At 42.2% G+C, this 22251-nt stretch overlaps 1 protein-coding gene across 1 annotated transcript in view; it reads left to right on the top strand.

Annotated features, from left to right (window-relative positions):
• ADAMTSL1 (ADAMTS like 1) overlaps window positions 1-22251 on the top strand; it is a 136979-nt gene that overhangs the window by 67135 nt on the left and 47593 nt on the right. Inside the window, exons 8-11 of the mRNA XM_063129227.1 lie at window positions 9996-10206; window positions 14281-14460; window positions 18001-18154; window positions 19543-20683. Of these exons, the coding sequence (XP_062985297.1) occupies window positions 9996-10206; window positions 14281-14460; window positions 18001-18154; window positions 19543-20683 (1686 nt within the window). The remainder of the gene's footprint in view (window positions 1-9995; window positions 10207-14280; window positions 14461-18000; window positions 18155-19542; window positions 20684-22251) is intronic.

Raw genomic sequence — 22251 nt, 5'->3', positions numbered from 1 at the left:
GTTCTCTTACAGCAGCCAATCAGGATCCTGAAGGTGATATTTCCTGATATACCATCAGTCTTCTTTAGGGTAACTTGCATTTTGCTTTCTATTAACCCTTTTAAAAAAGTGTCTCTTCTCCCCAGCCCTGCCCACCCAATCCTCTTGTGCTCTGTTATCTAAAAGCTGGCTTTGTGCCTTTTCCATTCACAGTGTGTTATAAAATTCTGACTGATACCAATCAGAGAATAGAGCCAAAGCAGACCGCTGTTCTTGATCCCATACCTTTCTTACCAAGGCTTTGATCTGTCTGCGAGCAGCAGGCTTAATGATGCAGAATAGTTGTTCAATTATCTCTTTTCATAGGTTACTCTGAGTTGGGAGACAGCTGCTTTTAGGGGGCAGGGAAGAACATCATCACACCTCGCTACTGAGAGAACCCACTGCTATATGCCGAGGGTTTGATCTGTTGCCAGGTTGGTCATGCTGAAAAATTAAGCTTACAAAACCATTTTGACTGAATGCTGATCTGAGTTCATGAGAAGGGCCTATTGTGCAGCATGGCTTGTCCCTGAGCTTGCGAGATTAGCCCAGAGTTGTAAGGAAGCACAAGTGCTTAACGGGCCATGTATCATTGCAGGTCATGGTAAGACGTTAACATTTATGTAACTTTCTGCCTCTGCAAATCAAAGGAGTTGGATAACTAACTACATTACCACTTAAGCTTCACAGTATTTTTTTATGCGTTGCCACTCACAGTTCGGAGGCAAGGCAAATCAGGCCCAGAATTACCATGGAGAAAAATTCAAACTGGGAAAATTAGAATTAGGGTGTTTTTGATTTGGCCCTTCACAAGGCAGGCAGAACCTATATATATAAAAAAAACTTGTTTTTAATTTTACTGTAGGTTTAATTCTATTTAAACTTTTGTAATTTTTATTGATAAGTTTTAATTGTACATGTTTTAATCTTGCAAACCACCTTGAGTCTCAGTACTGGGGAAAAGGTGGGATGATGATGATGATGATGATGATGATGATGATGATGATGATGATAATAATAATAATAATAAGGCTGTGCTGCTGCAGTGGCTGGGCTACCACTCTTTACTAGCCTTTTTCGCTTCGCTGCCGGCCTGCCCGCCCCCACAATTCATTGCTCCCCATTAAGGGCAGGGACTTGGTCTTCAGTCTATTAGCAAGCCCCTCTTTTCCTTGTGTTTTGCATAGCTGGTAGAGCAAGAGGCACCTGATACAATACATTTAATTCAGACCCCTGCATTTCCTAAGCACGGCTGCTGCACAGCCCAGACACAATGAAGTACATCTCTGTGTTTACAGGTGTCTGAAGTTAAAAGGTAGGATGCTGAACTGACCACATTCCATCCAAGCAGCAGAAATATTTAAAATTATTATTATTATTATTATTAATAATAATAATAATAGAAGCAGTGTTGTATCAATTTAATGCAGCATAACCACGTTATAATTAGAACAATTTCAACTTACTTACTTTTTATTAACAGATTGGGACACATTTGTGTAGGAAGCAGTTTGCTTTCCTTTGCAATATTCATGAAAGTTGGAAATTTAACTCTTAAGACCACCTTTCCCCACACACCCCTCTATTTCGTTCCCCTATTTTTAAAACTCTGTTGCAAATGGTTACTCAAACATTTCCATTCATAGGTTTTGTAAAATACTCTCTTTTTAAATAACTCACTGTATATCAATATTTTTGAGTGTGTGATGAGGGGAAATTACGGTGAGAATCATGAAACATTTACCAAATTTGAAAAATAGCTCGGTTTATTTAAAAAGCAGCCAATAAAAGCAAGTTGGAACTCCATGCCAGTAACTATTATCAAATCATATCCATTAAAAAAAAATGTCCATCCAAGTTTCCATTAAACATTTTACTCCTGAAAGTATTAACATATACAGTAGATTAAGGAGGTTGGATTCTGAGGAGGAAAGGGGTCCTACAGATCCACCCAAAAACTCTCTCTCTCTCTCTCTCTCTCTCTCTCTCTCTCTCTCTCTCTATATATATATATATATATATATATATATACCCATTTACAGTAAAGTAAGTTTTTATATACCTGTATATATGTATATGAATAAAAAATGAATGTTGAAATTCAATAGCCATATTTCTATTTAACAACTACTAACCCTGAAGCTGCTCCAAGTTATTAAAAAAATTGAAACAACCTTCTTTATCCTGTCCATAATCCTTGTATTTGGTGGAATTTAGGCTGCCATCCTATGCATGCTGACTTGGGAGAAAGACCATTGAATCCAGTGAGATTTAGCTATGAGAAAAACAGGGTTAAATGCAGTGTTACAGTAGCGGAATCTCACTAACACAACAGGACTTTCTCCCTCTCTTCTCGCCCATGTAGCCCATTGCAACACCTGAAAATCTGCTCCAGTAGGTTTTTCAGCTTTCTGGAGCACATTTTGAAGGGTATATGGGTGGAAGAGGGAATCACCCCCTCCCAGATCTGCTGCTGGAAGTAGTTCTGTCAACGCATTGAGTTGAATGCATATGTCAGATACACGATTGAGGTCAGTAGCCTTAATCCAAAGAAGCACATGACTAGTTCCATGTGCCCAAGGGAATTTTTGGATTTCTGTTTCTTAAACAGCACTGCCAACTCCAATGAAGGGAATATCAAAAGCAGTTTGCATTGTGGAAATCAGATCTACTATTGAAAGGGAAAAGGTCCAAAAATCCATTGGGTGCCTCCAAGATCTTGAATATGCTTAAATTAACTCCTTAGATCCTGTCCATAATATCACATGAGAATTTGTGAAAAGAAAGTCTGTTCCAACACTCTTGAGATGGGTAGATCAGCACATTTTTATGTTATGTGAATATGCTCTTGTCAAAATTTGTTGTGGGCTGGCTAAAAGGGTTACGAGGCAGGTGGACTGCAGTCAGATGCCACCTGATCAGCCATTGATTTTCAAAGGATGTGAACAGAGGAATATGGCATGCACTTTAATGAGAGCAAAGGCCAGTCAGAAGATGACATAGAATCATCTCACCAGATTCAACATGGATGGAGGTTTTTAAGCTTTAACATTCTGTCATTGTTCACTTCTTGGTGTAAAGGGCAGGGAAGTGACCTGATAAGTGTGGAGATGAGGGTTTGAACGTTGTATTTATTTATTTATTTATTTATTTATTACATTTCTATACCGCCCAACAGCCGAAGCTCTCTGGGCGGTTCACAAAAATTAAAACCACAGTAAAACACCCAACAGTTTAAAACACAATTACGAAATACAGTATAAAAAGCGCAACCAGGATAAAACCACACAGCAAAGTTGATATAGGATTAAAATACAGAGTTAAAACAGTAAAATTTAAATTTAAGTTAAAATTAAGTGTTAAAATACTGAGTGAATAAAAAGGTCTTCAGCTGGCGACGAAAGCAGTACAGTGTAGGCGCCAAGCGGACCTCTCTGGGGAGCTCGTTCCACAACCGGGGTGCCACAGCGGAGAAAGCCCTCCTCCTAGTAGCCACCTGCCTCACTTCCTTTGGCAGGGGCTCATGGAGAAGGCCCCCTGTAGATGATCTTAAGGTCCGGGTAGGTACATATGGGAGGAGGCGTTCCTTCAGATAACCTGGCCCCAAACCGTTTAGGGCTTTAAATGTCAATACCAGCACTTTGAATTGGGCCCGGACCTGGACTGGCAGCCAGTGAAGTTGTAAAAGGACTGGCGTAATGTGATCTCGCCGGCCAGTCCCTGTTAATAACCTTGCTGCCCTGTTTTGCACCAGTTGAAGTTTCCGGACCGTTTTCAAAGGCAGCCCCACGTATAACGCATTGCAGTAATCCAAACGAGAGGTTATCAGAGCATGGATAACTGTAGCTAAGCTATCTCTGTCCAGATAAGGGCGCAGCTGGTATATCAGCCTGAGCTGATAAAAGGTGCTCTTTGCCACTGAGTTCACCTGTGCCTCAAGTGACAGTTCTGGATCCAAGAGCACCCCCAAACTACGGACCCGATCCTTTAGGGGGAGTGCAACCCCGTCCAGGACAGGGCAAACATCACCTCGCCGGACAGAAGAACCACCCGCTAACAGTACCTCCGTCTTGTCTGGATTGAGTCTCAGTTTATTAGCCCTCATCCAGTCCATTACCGTGCCCAGACACTGGTTCAGAACAGCCACTGCCTCACCTGGGTTTGATGAAAAGGAAAGGTAGAGCTGGGTATCATCCGCATATTGATGACACCTCAGTCCACATCTCCGGATAACCTCCCCCAGCGGCTTCATGTATATGTTAAACAGCATAGGGGATAAGATAGAGCCCTGTGGAACCCCATGGCTTAGGTGCCACGGCACAGAGCAATAATCCCCCAGCACCACCTTCTGGAATCGGCCATCCAAGTAGGAGCGGAACCACTGCAACGCAGTACCTCCAACTCCCAGCTCAGACAACCTATCCAGAAGGATACCATGGTCGATGGTATCGAAGGCCGCTGAGAGGTCCAGGAGAACCAACAGGGTCGCACTCCCCCTGTCTCTCTCCCGACAGAGGTCATCCCACAGGGCGACCAAGGCAGTTTCCGTTCCAAAACCAGGCCTGAAGCCCGATTGAAATGGATCTAGATAATCCGTTTCATTCAAGAGTGCCTGGAGTTGTCCTGCAACCACCCGCTCAAGCACCTTGCCCAGGAAAGGGATATTAGCCACCGGCCTATAGTTGTTAACATCCTCCGGGATGTTAGCACTCAGCACCTTGGGGAAGAGCCAGAGCTCTGTGGTAGAGCACATGCTTGGCATGCAGAAGGTCCCAGGTTCAATCCTTGCCATCTCCAGGTAGGGATGAGAGATACCTCCCCCCATCAGAAACCCCGGAGAGCAACTGCTGGTCAGTATTCAGTTAGATGGTCCAATAGTCTGACTTCATGTAAGACAGCTTCCTATGTTTATGGACTTTATCTTATAAGATGATGGTATCAGTTATACCAAAGAAGAACGTATCAGTTATGTTTGTGAGTGAAGAATGTATTCAAGGGAGAGGCTGTGGCTCAGTGTGATAGAGCACATGATTTGCATGCAGAAAGTCCTAGGTTTGGTCCTGGGCATCTCCAGGTAGAGCAGGAAAAAGTCCTGCCTGAAAACCTGGAGAGCTGTTGCTGCCAATCAGTGTAGACAATACTGGGCTAGGTGGACCCATGGTCTGACTTGATATAAGGCAGCTTCCTGTGTTAATAAGATAATTTCAATGCTAAAAATAAATACAATTTTCTACTTGATTGATCTTCCATTGAGCAAATGAACTTTTGTTTTTCAACCATGGCTTCTTTATGGACAACTGCAAATAGGAAAAAAATGGCAATTTCTCAACTAGATGATTTATAATATATAATTTTCTCAGCTCTTAGCAGTATGTGACACAATGGATGATTTTTCTTTGGATGATTCTCCTGGAAATCGTAATTTCTCATACTTTACAACAGGCATCATGCCATATATCACTGCCTCCCTTTTATTCATTTATCATTCCTAAAGCTACACAGCTCATATTGGCTCCATTCTGAAGTGTGTTGTGCAAAGACATTCTCTTCATTTTTAGCACATATGGATCCCCACCCCTCAACCTGAAATTGCAGAGGCATATTTATTTATAAAACGCTATCAGAAACAATTTAATTGAAAGACCATAAATCAATTGAAGTTCACTCTCAGTTGAAGTGGGAACCACCTGTCTACACCTCTCTCTCTCTCTCTCTCTCTCTCTCTCTCTCTCTCTCTCTCTCTCTCTCTCTCTCATATCTTTGCTCTCCCTAAATATGTTGCCACCACTTAAAAAAGAAGCAGCAGCAAATGGGTCCATGTTCACATAGGAGGATCAAAGTTCATTAAAAAGAACCTGCTGAGAATTTAATCATTGTAATGATCCAAAATGCCAGTGTCCTTCAAGTTTTATCACGGCTTCCCACCATTCATGGCAATGAGTATTCAGAATATTTTTGTTCCTTGGATAATAGGTACAGTTCTACTGGAAGGAACTGCATGCACTAAAAATGTTCATTCCTTGTAGGTATGCTATGAGTATGGCTAACATGATGGAAGACATGTGGTTGCTGCCCAAAACAGTTCTCTACCTCTTCTAATAATGGCTTAATGGGTGACATCATGTCATATTGTTAGCTCCCCTGCCTTAGTGTATGGCAGCCATCCGTTTAGATCTGGAGATGGGAAAGCTCATGATGATAACAGCAGTTCAAACGATGACTTTTGCTAGATGTTGTGGCAGAGAAGGGGAGAATGCCTAGATGGGGATGCCATTTAGGGTGGCAGCCTAAAATGTGCTTCTAGATGGAGGACTAATGGCATTTTTAATCAAAAGGCATTGTGCAATTATCAGGGTGGATAAAAATCAATGATTTTTTTTTAAAAAAATGGATTTTTAAAAATTTAAATCAGATTTTTTTTAATAAAATGCTTTTTGAGGAAAAATCTATCTAAAGATAGTTTTCTATTTAAGATACATTATAGTCCAAAGGTTATTCATCATGAAATAAGGATTAGTTTTTAATTATGTAGCATGAGGCTGTATATTCATGCAATGTTTAATTTTTTTGGTAAATGAATTGCATTAATCCATTCACAATGTCATGCTCTTCTAGAGGTTTCTGTAAGATTATTGAGCAACTTTTCGATCTAGAAGATATTATCACAGATGTTTGATTTTACAGTTCTCAAAACTGTGAATTTGTGTATGCAGAAATCACAATCCCATTGTTCCTTTGCAAATCTATGTACACAGAATCAACCCCATTCCTCTTAAGTGCTAAGTTTCCCAAAAAAATCAATGAATATCGTGCACTTTGTGGGTGGGTGGGTCACATGATTAAATTGAGTCTTTCTGAGTAGTGATTTAAATCAAATCCACCCTGGCAATTATTCTATTGGGTTTTTTCTAGATAGTAAAAAAGATAGAATATGAAGTGGGACAACACAGGGGGTGTGGGTGGGTGTTATAACTGAAGACAGCGTTGTCCTGCCCCACTCCCCAGACTTTCATAAATGAGGCAAGGCAATTGCACAATTACTCAGCTGGAAGCACCCTGTGTCTAATTGTACCTTATGGTTTGAAGATCACAACAGTATAAATCCTCAACACATAAACCCCTGGGTATTGGATTTTCCCCATCATACTTTCCTTCCCACTTTACAGCAAAAGATTGAACAGGTCTATTTTTCTGTATTGCACATGAATGAAGAGATTTCTGCTCCCAGCTTTTGCATGGCAGGGTAGCTGCAATATTTTCAGATAGCTGTTTTGTGCTTAAAAGACATAATCACATTCCAGCAGCTGTTGCAGCAGGTCTGGGGATGTAGTTACTGCTTTCTGCAGTTGCCCTTGGGGGTAAATGAATGGGATAAAAGCCAGCGCCTCCTGCAGGTTTGATTCATGTGTATCCAGTGCTCCATGGGAAACAATGGCAAGTAACAGCAGTTCCGCTGCTGCTCCTGACACTACTTGGGGTAACAAAAAGGCCGCTTCAGACCACAATTCTGCAATTGTTCTTTGTGGGTTTCAACTGACAATACTAAACAGAGGGCAGCAGAACCAAGAATTTTTAGCTGGTCTTTCAGCTAGAAAAGAACAGGCATTTCTTACTCCTTTGTAAAGTATTTTCAACTCCCACAGCTTGCTAAATGTAGAGTTATACCCCTGATCTGTCTGCCTTTTCCTCTTTCATTAGTTGTGAACCACTGAGAGATTCTATTATATTGAGAAGTAAGTCCCATGGAGGTCAATAGGACATCCTCTAAGTTTGTATAGGATTGCAACCAAAATTGTGCAGCTGTTCACTAGTGTGCCATACCCTTCCCCTACTCTCTTTCTCTCTAGTTCAACTTTCATCCCCCCAAAAATCTAAATTTTGAAAATGCAAAGCTTTTTTCCATGGAAAGTTGAAAAAGAGAATAAAAGGAATGCTTGCTAAAAAAAAAAAAAAAGCCCATTAAAAGAAGCCAAATGAAAGATGTGTGTTTCTTCCTATGGCATGCTAGGCTGTGCAATGCTGGTATGAATGCTGGACATTTATTCCATGGACAAAGACTGAGCTGCTGGAGGTAACTGGAAAACATCCCACTTTGGAAGAATAAACTTTGGCAAGGGATATAATCAGCTCTGCATCAAAATGGACCTCCAAAGAAGAGACAAAAGAGCTGTGTTTTTTTTAAACCACAAAGCAGTCCAAATACCTCTGTCTAAGGTGTGCCAAGCACAGAGGGTTGCTGATATGTCCCTATTAATTCTGACTGACGACTTCATGGGAAATGGCGTTCAAGGTTCATTCATCAAGGCAACTTGCTCTGAATCAACTTAAACAGCTGCCACAATTGTCCCACAGAAATGCAGCAGCAAGTTCATCTATCAGGACTTGGGCTGCAATCATAAAATCTCTGGGCCTTATTAAGATCAGTGGAAAAGATCCTCGGAGAGGGTTGGAGAGGCTGTCATTCCGGGACGTTCTGATATCTGCCTTGTGTCTCTACTTAAGGTTGAGCCACTCCCACGCTTGCACTTCCCGGGCCTAGAGCAAGTCATGTGTAGCCTGCAACAAAACGGGATTCTTTAAGATGATACTTGATTCTCTAAACTGATAATATGTCAACATTTTTTTACCATTAGCAACCCACTTCAAATGTTACCTAGTAAAAATTAACCTTGAATTGGGCCCAAAGGAAATGCAAAGTATTCAGAATGCATGTTCAGTGTGCTCCCCTTATAGTGCGGGAAGTAATACAAGAGCTGTGTGCTATAAATCAATGAGCAGGTTCTCCCAGTCACCACAGCCCACTGTGGCTTATTTAAATGATGACTGAAAGCACCCTAAGGCAGAAGGTAGATCTGGATCCATTATTACATCTCTGGGTGATTGGCTGTAAATCATTTAAATTACTAACTCCCAATTACTTAACAATAGCCACAACAAAATGACTGGCCTAAATTATACGGTGAAATGAAGAAAGCTGGGGGTAAACCAGAGTGGATTTTTTAATACAAGGTCTGTGAGTTGCCTTCTTTTTTTGGTACTCAAAACAAATTCTTTAATACTATGTGTAGCTTTCAGACCAGCCAAATTCTGGTCGGCAGATCTTGGGATTCTAGTAAAATTAGCTCCTGCAGCCTGTAGTCTGCACACCACTCCCGTAAGTTGCAACAATGAGCTATTGTCATTATTACGAAGAATGGTTTTGTTATTTAACCTGTGGCCGTAACAAAGCATTTTCAGTGAATGCCGCAAAATTCTGAAACAGTAGGTAGAGAGACTGGTCCATGTCTAAATCAAAGCATCTTCCCAAATCCCTCTAAGGGTGCAATCCTATGCATGTGTAGGAAGAAAGAAAAGGGGAATTATGGGACTTTTCTAAATATGCATAGGATTGCACCCTAACTCGTCTTATTGTGGTTTGTGTTTGGAAGCAAGGGGCTAATCTACACCAAGCAGGATATTACGGTATGAAAGTGGTATATAAAAGGCAGGAGCCACACCAAGCAGGATATAGCAGTATGAAAGTGGTATATGGTATGTGTCAATGGCCCCAACGGTTGTGCGTGCACTTCAGTACTGCTACAAAGCAGTAGTGTTGCTCTTGCCTTTTATATACCGCTTTCATACCGCTGTCATAGTGCAATATCCTGCTTGGTGTAGATTCGGCCAAGGATTAAATTGAGATGGGTAGGATGGAACTATCATGTAATGTCTTGTTTATTTAAAAAATATAGGGAAGGATCTAGGTTAGGTTAGTTGAGTTCCTAGTGAAATCAATAAAACTTGTATCTACTTAGAAGTAAGCCCCAGTGAGTTCAGTGGAACTTACTCTCAGGGAAGTACGTACAGGATGGCAATGTTAAGTATGATCCAAGCCCATTGTTTTTCACACACAGCAAACAAAATAAATTGGCCTAACAAATGAAAACGTTTTGGTTCTTTTCATGGGTGTCCTCTCCTTGGTTTATTCCGCTCAGGTGGGAGACGGGGAAATGGAGCTCTTGCAGCCTCACCTGCGGCGTAGGATTGCAGACCCGCGATGTCTTCTGTTCCCACCTCCTCTCGAGAGAGATGAATGAGACGGTGATTTTGGCAGATGAGCTTTGTCACAAACCCAAGCCCGTCATGGTACAAGCCTGCAATCGTTTTGACTGTCCCCCATCCTGGTACCTTTCAGAATGGCAACAGGTAAAATACACTTTAATTCTGATTCACTAAGGGGGGAAAATACCCAGGTTGTACAGTGGACGGAGGAGGGGGGAAGAAGATGAAGCCCAAACTCCATTTAAGGCCAGCACATTTATGCTTTGATTTCTCACCCACTACTCACCCTCATTTGCTGTCCCACTGACACAAGGTAAACTTTACCCAGGGAGTTCAAAATATCTCTGCTTCTACTGGTATTTTTTACACAAATAAACATAATATTTTAGCTACAAACGTTAGCGGTATTCTTCTCCAAGGCTTTTGAGTTCTCATAAAGAAAGATGGTCTGAATTAGATTTGTTCTGAAGCTTAAATGTTCTTGGCAGAAGAACTCCTGATAACCATCAGCATGTTCAACATGTCAAATGATTAAAAATACATCCTTATAAATTCACATTTTTATTTATGTTTAAAATGCTTCATCCTTCGGATAAAGCTATTAGGACATTTACCTTGTTTTCAGACGTTCTAGTCTCTTCTTCCCCTTGCCTTCCACCAAAAGAAAGTGGGTATCAGAATTCATTTTTACAAGCCCTGATAAACATCTCTTTTGTAGAAAGTGACCAGATAGGGTTGCATTAATAAATCTTTTTCTATCTTTGCTTTATTGCAAGAGAGAAGGGTCCATTTAAGTTTCATGGCCTGACATGGCCCAGAACATACTTTTAAAAGGCCTCTTTCATCCACCCTGCTGTGAACTGTTTCTACCAGTATTCTTTATAAAATAGCCTGTTGAAATTTAGTAGAAATTTAGTATGCTTTAGGAGTCAACAGGCCCCTTTAAAGTCTTGGAAAGGGAGCTTTTTGCTCTCTGAACTGGCTTTGAATTTGCTTGGTCTCACCACCTGACAATGGATGCTAACCATTCAAAGAGCGAATAATGATTTAATACCAAGGGGGGAATCCAGTTAAAGTCCTTCTTAGAGTAGATCCATTGAAATGAATGGGACTTAGTACAACTACTTTTAGTACAACTGTAGTTGGATTCTAAAAACAAAAGAACTTAAGAAGAGCCATGCTGGATCAGACTGAGGGTCCATCTAGTTCAGCATACTGTTCACACCGTGGCCAACCAGCTGTCGACCAGGGACCAACAAAGAAGGACATGGTGCAACAGCACCCTCCCTCCCATTGATAGCTTAGTAGGCATTGATAGCCTTCTTCTCCAGGAATCGATCTAACTCCAAATAGCCATCCAAATTGGTGTCCATCACTACATTTGTGGTAGAGAATTCCATAGTTTCACAATGTTCTGTGTGAAGAAGTACTTCCTTTTATCTATCCTGAATCTCCCACCAACCAGATTCATGAGAGGATCCCAGGTTCTAGTATTTGGGAGGGGGGATCCACATTCTCCACACTATGCATAATTTTGTACCCCAAGAATTAACTTACCCATGGTGCGAGTATCCTAAGTGTTCTACCCCAAGCATGAACTTACCCATGGCATGAGTGTAACCACTCGATGAAGCCAGCTGTCTGTACCATTTTAACACCTGATAAGGAGAATATTACCACTCCCTAGATTTCTGGTCAGGTGCAGAAGTGTGATAAAATCCTTCGCACTCCTTGGCAGGATGATGCAGACAGACAGCTAACCGAAAGGTTACATGCACATTGTGATAGGGAAGTGGCCATTTGCAGTCAGCCATTATGAGCTGTAAATAAAACTCTCCCTGCTTTCTGTGGAACTAGAACATCATTTCATGTCTTGAAGAGACTGCACAGGTGATGTAGTCAGATTATTTTCCTCGTAACACACATGCAGAGCCAAATGACAGTTCTCTGATAGACTGTTTATAAAGTGTGGCAGAGTTTTAAAAAATATATTTTAGCCCCTCCTCTCCTCCATTTTTTTCTTTCTGGTCCTCTTGTTCAGCTAAATACCAGCTGGATCTCCTACTTTCTGTTTCTATAATTAAAAGCAGTTGGTTACTTGGTTTTGATCAGGGCTGTAGGTTTTTTTTAAAAAAAAACCCATGCCATTTAGGGCACAAACCTATATATGTTTAGACAGGAGAAAAAGTCCTACAACTCTCAGAATCCCCCAATCAGCCATGGCTGACTGGAGGGTACTGGGAGTTATGGGACTTTTTTCTGTCTAAACATGGGTAAGATTGCACCCTTACTGACTTAAATCAACCCCTGAACAGAGGAGATAAAAAGCAGGTGTACACTATGGGTATTTATCTTAGACACATGCATACACACACACACACACACACACACACACACACACACACTCAGGGGGGAAGACAAACTCCACCCTTCCAGGGCTGTTTTTAACAAAAGAAAAAATACTCCTTCCTGATTTTTGGCGTGGCGGTCCACATGTTCCATGAATGTGCATGCAAGGTAGTTTCACACCAGCAGGCTCTGTCCCAGCTGTATGTGCATTTGACATATCTCTGGTAGTTGCCTGGAGAAGTGGCACTACACATGCAACTAGGTGTCAGAACATGTGTAAAAGAAGGGTGTAACCTGCTGCCTTCTAGGATGGTGTGTGGCCTCTTAAAACACCTGGAAGGAACCCGTATTATCTGCAGTCTCATTCAGTTAAACATATTGGCTATGTGACATGGAATTTGCCGACTTCCAATTGCATATATTTGGGCTGACTCCACTAAGCAGCTCTCTTCTTTTTTAAAATAGAAGTAGAAAAAGAGAATAAATAGGGATATCCGTCACTGGGAAATCCGGTTCTTTTTTGGCTCAGTGAAGTTCCTCGGTGTTTACAACTCATGTTGCATCTTCGAACTGAGCTGCGGGTTGTTCCCCAAACTGTTTTTTGCATTTTTGGAAGGTTTTGCCATTTATGCAGATTTCTGAGCTGTTTGCCCAGATTAGTCGAATTTGCACAAATCACACCAATTTGGTTGCAATTTGCGCAAATTCGGCTGTAATTCATGCAGATTGCTCGGACATCTACACAAATTGCAGAACTTCCCCCACCCCAGAATGCACAAAATTCCCAGAAAATCTGCAAACTGGCTCAATTCGCTGCAAATCGAGTTGGGCTCCGTAGCAGGAAGCAAAACGAAGTCTGGAACACCAAGCCTAGGAAAAATCCATCGACACTCCCCCCCCCCCCCGCCCCCACACACAGTGTTTTCTGACATCCCTAAGAAAAACAGGAAGTTCTGTATTGGAAATAAAATGAACCTTCTGTCACTGGTACATACACAAGTGTCACCACACAGTGCTGCATTACCCAAGTAATAAACAAATAAATATTAACTAGCTCACAGATGCAAGTCTATAACCAATGTTAAGTTATCTTTGCATTCATCTTAAGAGGCATATGTGTACGAAGTGGCCACATTGGGTCAAGTAAATTCCTATACAAGTTTATAATCTTCTTCCTGGCCTGCATGGGTGGAAGATGTGTGTGTGTGCGTGCATGCGTGCGTGTGTGTGTGTGTGTGTGTGTGTGTGTGTAGGAGGAGATTTATATTAAGGAGGGAAGAAGATATAGTTCTTTAGAAATTAATTTCCCATATTTACATTGACTCAAATAACCCTTTCTCCTTTCCTTTTGGAAGCAGAACACACAGCAGTCAGCAGGAATCATAAATATAAAGGGCCGTGTGGTTCTTTAATGGTTTATTATATTAACCTTACAAACCAATTATTTAGCTCAGCTGCAGATTGGAGACCCAGGGTGCAGCTTTCCCATGATAAATTATAGAAAGATAGAAAGACGAACAACAGGGTATTCAGCTAACGTTTCAGCTTCCACTCTCATCTATATCATTCAGTATGGATTTTATACAACACATACATATATTTTGACATGCAACATTGGACTGTGGATGAGTTAATTTGGATCTGGTTTTGAACTGAAGGCTTTCTGAGCAAAGGAAGAGCTCCAGTTGTGCGGTTTGCTTAACGCGTGCTCTTCTCACAAATGGTCACTCTATGCCATGGTTGCCATCCTGCATGCCGCGAGGCTGCTCCCATTTCCTTCAGTGGGATTGAAGCAACCTGCCATGTGACGACAAGTTGCTGCTAATGTCAGCAAGCTCTGAAATGTCTACTGCTGCTGTCGTTCTCCAGTGTTCACAGACGTGCGGCGGTGGCACCCAGAAGCGAGAAGTGCTCTGCAAGCAGCGCATGGCCGATGGAAGTTTCCTGGAGCTTCCAGAAACGTTCTGTTCCACTTCAAGGCCAGCCTCCCAGCAAGCCTGCAAAAATGAGGACTGCCCCCCAGAGTGGCTTCTTTCAGACTGGACACAGGTAGGGGGTGTAACAGTCCAAATGAAGTCTGGAGTGTCTCTAACACATAACACCTGCTCAGCTCTCTTTTCCCAATCTTCTTCTTTTCAGGCTTATTGATGTCAGTATTTATTTATTTATTTATTTATTGAATTGTATTCCTCACTAAAAACTTGAAATGTGTAGATTGTGACAGAGCCAAATATAAAGAGAGCTATGTATCCAGATCCATCCGTGTCTAGAAGCTGAGCCCTTTCCTTCTTGTTGGATTTAGTGTCTGTTGGTCTGATTTGGTCGTCCTTTTTAATATTATTAGGAGAGCAATATTGTGATGAATCCATCATGTCTCCTGCATGCCATGTGTAGAAACAGTCACTTGGGACATTCTGCTAACCTTCCAAACTATGGATTGGAGCTGACGGCTTGCAGATTCGGATGACCTCATGTGCACTACACGTCATGGTCATGTTAATTTGTCCTGAGTAGTAGATTATTTTTACATAGGTACAAACTTACTGGTTGGTTGTGCATCAGGTCCACACTAATGAATAACCAACGCATGGGATCTGCCACTGACTGGAATCAGTTGTGCACTGGGTAACTGGAGGAGATGACCAATAACTGGAGTGCTCTTCTGAAGCTTGCATAGCTTGGACCTTTCTACATAGATTTCTCTGCTGCAGGACTTCTCTGTGTTGCAGACCAGAAGGCAGTGCTACCCAGGCTTAGAGGACCTCACTGATGTGCTGATTAGAATTACAGCCCAGCACTGGCTTGTGTGTGAACTGTATTATTATTATTATTATTATTATTATTATTATTATTATTATTATTTTCTTCTTCAATGCAGTGGTGCATAAATTGTCTTCCAATGAAACTTTGCTGTTATTTTGCTGAGCATTGACACCAGGGGTGTCAACCGCCTTTTAACCCAAGGGCTCAGGGCTGGCCCTACCATGAGGCAGAGTGAGGCAGTCGCCTCAGTCAGCAAATTGTGGGTGTCAAAAAGGACAGCAAATTGTTAGTGTTGTTGTTGTATTTTGGCATTTTCTGCTATATATACTAAAATAATTAGATAACTTTAGGTACTGTTCACTTTGTGAGAGGGAGGATGCCAATGGCTTTTCTGTTTCAGGCAGCAAAAGTCTTGGGCTGGCCCTGCAAGGGCTGAATTCAATTTTGGAAAAGCTCTGGTGGTGGTGGTAGGGGCATTCCAGTGGTGGGTGGGGCCAAAGACAAAAGGGGAGGGGACAAATTACCATCATATTATAGCCTAAAGCTCTTACTGACAATAACTAAGCCTTAGGAGAGATGTTTCAACCTTTTAGAATAGAGAAAAACTGCACAAAAGTTAGGAACTCACCAAATGGTTCACAGTCAGGGGAAAGAGGGTAGGTTCACCAGAAGGGATGTGTTCATCTGGAGAACCTCGGGGGGGGGGATTGGGATCCCAAGTGGGCCGAATTTGGCCCATGGGAGGGATGTTTGCCACCCTGATTTATATCACACATAGGTCTAGTATGGGCTGGCTGTAACCCTCTTCAGATGACACGCTAAGCCACAGTGATGAAGCACTTTGAGCTAAACATTATAGCTTAGCATGTCATGTGAACCATTCCTAACCATGGTCGCTACATAACCATGGTTTAAACATGCTCACTAACCATTTGCTGCAAAAGGGCTAGCAGTGTAACCATGGCGTTGCATGACGTCTGATGGTGCTATATAAATAATAATAATAATAATAATAATAATAATAATAATAATAATAAGGGTCTGTATGTTTCACAAGCCAGCTCTTTGCAAGACAGATTCCATGAGTTGATTATGCATCAGTGTGGAACCACTGCAGAAAGAGTTTGGCTTGTAGGTAGGAAATGTCTGGAAATCCTTTAGTCATGTTCGCCTATAATCATTAACCAATTGGTTGCTTTCTTTCTTCTCATTTTCAACTCCTCTCCACTTCTTCACCTAAGGAGAGAGTGATTAACTGAGTTGGTGAAAACAACTCCAGTCATGACAGGATGGGTGTGTGCCCATGTACTTGTGGGGGAAGCTTAACTAATGGATAATGATCTAGCCTGACAATCCAGCCAAATAAATTGGTAGTCTAATGCAATCTGCTGCTATGACATGCACCCATTCCGAGACTAACGTAGGCATTCTATCCCCTCCTCGGGAATGCTTTATTGTTTGAACCCGTATAATGCATATACTATAAAATACATGCAACTCACTTTTCTGCATAATGGCACTTAATGTTTTCTTTCACACCAGAGAGTATTCTGTTACTTCTTTTTCTTACTTTCCAGCTCTTATGCCTATAAAAATTCTTGTATGAATACTAGAAACATACTATTCAGCAAGGGCAATCACATCAATACAAAAACAGGAAAACCTCTTGAAGGGTCTAGTATAAATCCATTTCAAATATTAAAAAGTAATCTAAACAAATAGTTCATTTCAAGAATACTAACATCATGACATTTTAAAATAATTACAAAATAAGAAGTATCAATTATTAAAACACAACATCACTTACTTATTTAGTGTACTTTTAACTGATAGAATTTATCAGTTCTTAAAATACATAATCCAGGGTCAGATATGATCAAACTTTAAGAACTGAACTTTAAAATGCAGTTAGGCATTATTCAATAATATTAATCAGCAGTATATGGTGATTAATCAGTATATGATCCTCAAGAGGGCCATATACAGGAAACAGCAGCCAGATTTCCTACAGCTATCAATATAAAAAGTGCTAGATAGAGAAATGTGAAAGCAATCCTAGGCCATGGCTATACCAGGCAATATCCCGGTGATCGCGCCAGGATTATCCCTGTGCATTCACATGATGCACAGGGGATCCCGGGAGCAGGGAGGGATGATCCCTCCCTTGGACTGGGATATCGGCATAGCCTTTTTTCCTACTTTTTCCGTGGTCTCAGGAAGATCCTGAGACCGTGGAACTTGTGGGCAGGCATCGCGGATTGTCCTGGCTCCTTGCGAGTAACCACGAGGAGCCGGACATGGGGCACAGAGCTCCTCAGGAGCTCTGTGCCCATCAGGGGTGGGATGGGGGGGAACGGGGATTGTTTTTTTAAAAAAATTACATTTTGCAATCAAGCGCTCGTGCGCTCCTGCTCCTTTAAAAAACAAAAACAAAATGACGGCCATGATGTTGCGCACCACATGTAGACGAGGGCGACAATCTTGCTATCATAAAATCACGAGATCGTTGCCCTCCAACCCCCTCATCTAGCCATGGCCTTACTTATGTATAGCAGAGAGACTATGTAGCTTAGGAGTTTCCTGGACTAAGTCCCTACAGTTCCCAGCATTCCTCCAGCCATATTGGAGTCGTAGGCCTTTTTTTCTGTTTAAACATCCATAGGATTGCACCCCAAAAATCGCTTGGATAGGGTCTTACGAACAACCAGCCCTCATGCTCTCTGATATTATAGCACATGCATGCATATTGCCACATTTGGCCCTTCCTGTGCAGTTCTTTGACTTTTAACATGTGCCCTTCCTGATCAGCTGCCTTTTTGTCCCCAGTGTTCTGTGAGTTGTGGCGAGGGGACCCAGACACGAAATGCTATTTGCAGGAAAATGCTAAACACTGGACTTTCTGCCATCATCAACTCATCGCTGTGTCCACCTTTGCCGTTCTCATCTTTAGTCAGACCATGTGCTCTAGCCATCTGTGCAAGTGAGTATAGAAAGACAAGGGCGGTGGGTGGGAATGGTGACGGTTTGGGAAGTAGTTGAACATCTTTAGTGCTGTGAAGTATTTGTCCACTGCATTTTCTATTTCTGGACTTTCCCAAGCTAAGGAAAGGTTGATGTCTCAACGCTTTGGCAGTATTTCTTATACATCGGGCAATGAGACAAGATGGGAAAACTGAGTTTTACTACCATACACACACTCATACAGAAAAATGGACAGAAGCCAGACATCCATTCACACAACAAAACTTTTTCCTTCTCTGCTCCCCACTGCAACCCCTATTCCTCCCAAAAATTTTCGCTTTAAGTTCCCATAACCCTCTGGAGCAGATTTTGATGGCATGGATGGAGCTATATGGGCGGGAATGTAGGGGTGGGGGAGGAAGGTTGTTCCTCTCTTGGATCAACTGATTGTGTGCAAATCATAACTTTTGACTGTAGAATATAACCGCACAGTGAGTAGGAAAGGAACGTCCCTTGTTTGCAGGTATTTGTAAGAGCTGTGATTTATATGTGGACGTGCCATTCGTAAATGATGCTGTGCCAATAAGTGAGGATTTGATTTCTAAGTACAAAATGTAACATTGTTTTCAAAATCCATGAGACAGCCCTCCTGTTCCTTTCACTTGTCTGGCACAGAGATCTGAACTGCAGGTACCCACATGACTAATGAAGTCTGATATTATCCACCATGGGGTTTTCAACCAGCTTTAAGTAGATTTGTTCTGCTTCATGTTACCCCCTTGAGCTTGCACCTCATTTGTTCCTTCTTGCTGCACACAGCTATTAGTCCTCAGAGGGCTGAAATGATAAACACTTAACAAGGGGAGTTCCCCTTCTCTTTTGTACGCTCCTGACTCCTTCATGTAAAGACTTTTAACAACAGGAACTGCATTTCCCCCATCAATCTGCCTTTCAACCCAAGTGGGATCAGTTTTGTTTAGCTATATTGCTCTGTATTAATTTGGCTGGGATAACTTGAGTCTCAGCAGCTGATGTCCATCTATTTGCTGTAAGCCAAAATTACAGCTAGTGCCAAAAATAAGCTGTTTATTTTGTATGAAACTACACTTTACAGCCGATATGGAGATACCACTGGAAATCGCATTCCCATGTCAAATCTTCTTCTCTCTCCCCATTAGCATATAGTACAACATCACAACACAACACGAGGTCCATCCCCACCACTGTCCCCACCCACAAACAATGTAGAGTTGGAGGAAGAAACACATAATATAAGCACAGTACAGGATAAGTGGTACTAATGGGAGAGAGGGGATAACTTAAATCCAGTTTCCGCATGAGTTATCGAGGTTGAAGATGCGAAGATGCTGTGGGTACCATTTCTAAACACTCTTCATTGCATTTCAGGACACCAGAGACCAGCCCACAAACAGCCCCCTCTGATAATGGCTCAAAAGAAAGTTTTTATCCAAACAAGGAAGCAAAAGAAGCTGCACTTTATTGTCGGCGGGTATGCCTACCTGCTCCCCAAAACCTCTGTCATTCTTCGATGCCCCGTGAGAAGGTTCCGTAAACCAATGATCACATGGGAGAAAGACGGCAAACGACTCATCAGCTCAGTTCACGTTACAATTGCCCCGTATGGATATATGAAAATCCATCGGTTGAAGCCCTCAGATACAGGGACATATACTTGCACGGCAGGGCCAGCTCAGGAACATTTTGTGATTAAACTTATAGGGGGCCACAACAAGCGGATTGCCACCTTGTCAGTTGGGATGAAAGAAGAAGAATCCACGAGGAAGTCTAGTTTGAATGAAGCCTTGCATGCCCAGGAGAAACATCAGAATGGAATTCTCTTCAACGGAAGCAAAACGGAGAAACGAGGACTTCTTACAGATCCTAGCAGCCGGTACGATGATATCGTCTCAAGGCTTCTCGAGTACAGGGGTTGGCCTCGTGACAACACAGAGCCATGGGAAGCTCAGGACTCCACAGAGAGAAACATCTCTTCTGAGGAAGACCAGGGCCAGGAATACACCCTTCCTTTCACCATGGTCGCCAATCAGGATCGTTTGGATGACATCCTAAGAAACTTGTCTCAACAGCCCGAGGAACTTAAGGATGTCTATAGCAAGCAGCTTGTGGCACAGTTGGCCCATGAGATTTTCAAGAGTCATTTGGAACATCAGGAATCCCTTTTCAAAACCCAAGGGAGTAGGGTTAGTTCTGCTTCGGTGGAATTTCCATTCAGCAAACATTTTTCTGAGTTCACCAGCTCCTTGAGGACATCTTCATCGGAAGCACACTTGTCGACATCATTGGAACTCATAAATGGCTCCCGTGGCCCTCCGAAAAAACCTGCCATTCTCAAAAAGATTTCTGCAGCACAGCAGCTCTCAGCCTCTGAAGTCGTCACCCACCTAGGACATACTGTAGTTTTAGCCAGTGGGACACTCAGTGTACTTCTTCATTGCGAGGCTGTTGGAAATCCCAAACCTGTAATTAGCTGGGCAAAGAATGGAGAGGCTGTGCAGTACACCGAAAGGTAACAAAACTATGCTAATTTGACCCCCCCATCCCCAAAGAAGAGTGCACTTTCTTCATTTTTTTCTTTCCCTGTTTAACTTTTTGTTGTTTACAGTGCCTGTTCTGTTGCATCTATCTCTTGATTGGTTGTTTGAAAATTGTTCTTTGGATTCTTGTCTTTGGTACCATATTTAATTTCACCCTACAAGAGTACAAAGCATCAGATTGGATTGTAATACCTCAGACTGCAAGTAGGAATGCTCCCTCTTGTAAACAAAAACCAAAAAAACTTAAGTTAGCTAGAAAACCAGCACACCTGGTAAAACTTTACTTGCCTAGTTCTGCCCCTGCTGTGATAGTTTCATTTTAGAGATTTTAAAAAAATATATACAAGTGGGTAAAATTAAAATGTCCTCCCACACACACCTGCAGTCTGAAGTTGCGCAGCCCATTCTACCAACTCATTAATATATTCTCCCCCAAGCTATAGGGCTCTTGGTAAAAACTGGCACCTGATATGACTAATGGAATAATTGCAACCTTTGATGTGACTAACAAAATAATTGTTTCTTCTTCTCCTTCTCCTTCTCCTTCTCCTTCTTCTCCTTCTCCTTCTTCATGCTATGTTTGTAAGCTGCCTTGGGAGCGCTCCTGCACTGAAAGAAAGCCTAGAAATGTTTTAAATGAAATAAATAAACTCCCATCATCCCCATCCAGCATGCTCAATGTCTATGATGGCTGGGACTTGTGGGAGTTGTAGTTCAGCACATCTGAAGGTCCCAAGTTGGGGAAAACTGGCTTAGAGACATGCTTTTGGGGTTGTCATGAACAAGGTTTTGAAAATAGACGTTTCGTATGTGTGTGGCCTTCAGTTGTCAGGGCATTTCAGCGAAGACATTTTCGTGCTCTTGGATTGATGGGAAGGGGGGCACCCACACCAAGAATACTGCCCCTTCATTTCTGAACTCTTCACAGGCAAAAAACTGTAGTCTGACCTGCCAAGGCCTCATCTGTAATAAATCCCCTGGGGTCCTCTGAAAGATTGGTATAAAGCAGTCATTATTTACCTGCCGAAGCATGAAGAACAGCATTTTGAGCTGGGGTTCAATTGGTGAAGCGTGCACATGAGCAGTAGTTAGTAGAAGCAGTTGCAGTTGCGGTCATACATGGAAAAGTGTTACATGCGGTGACAGATACAGCACCATTGTTGGGGTCTAGAGTGCCGTCATGCACACTGTATGCCTCTGGAGAGGCGTTTGAGGCAGACCAAATGGCTGCAGCTGGAGCAGATAGTAGTGTGCCCCTTGTAGCCCCTTAGGTGCATGCGTGGCATACATACCATATTGTGTGAATCATGACTTAGCGTGTTGTGTGAATTATTCCTAACCATAGTGGCTATGTAACTTTTAGCTAGAGGGACCAGATACAGAAGAGAGCAGGGCTCCTGCACTGGCATAGTAGAGCTCCAGGTGAAAAGATACATGAGCTGAAAGAGTGCAACAGTGCACAGAGGTGAAAGTGCCCCAGTGCTCGACTCACTAAGGAAATGGAGGGGGAAACCGCGGATTTAAAAAAAGTAGGTGTGAT

This window comes from Elgaria multicarinata, chromosome 6 (assembly GCF_023053635.1).
Source record: "Elgaria multicarinata webbii isolate HBS135686 ecotype San Diego chromosome 6, rElgMul1.1.pri, whole genome shotgun sequence".
Classification (NCBI taxonomy): Eukaryota; Metazoa; Chordata; class Lepidosauria; order Squamata; family Anguidae; genus Elgaria; species Elgaria multicarinata.
This window is presented reverse-complemented; position numbering and strand designations above follow the sequence as displayed.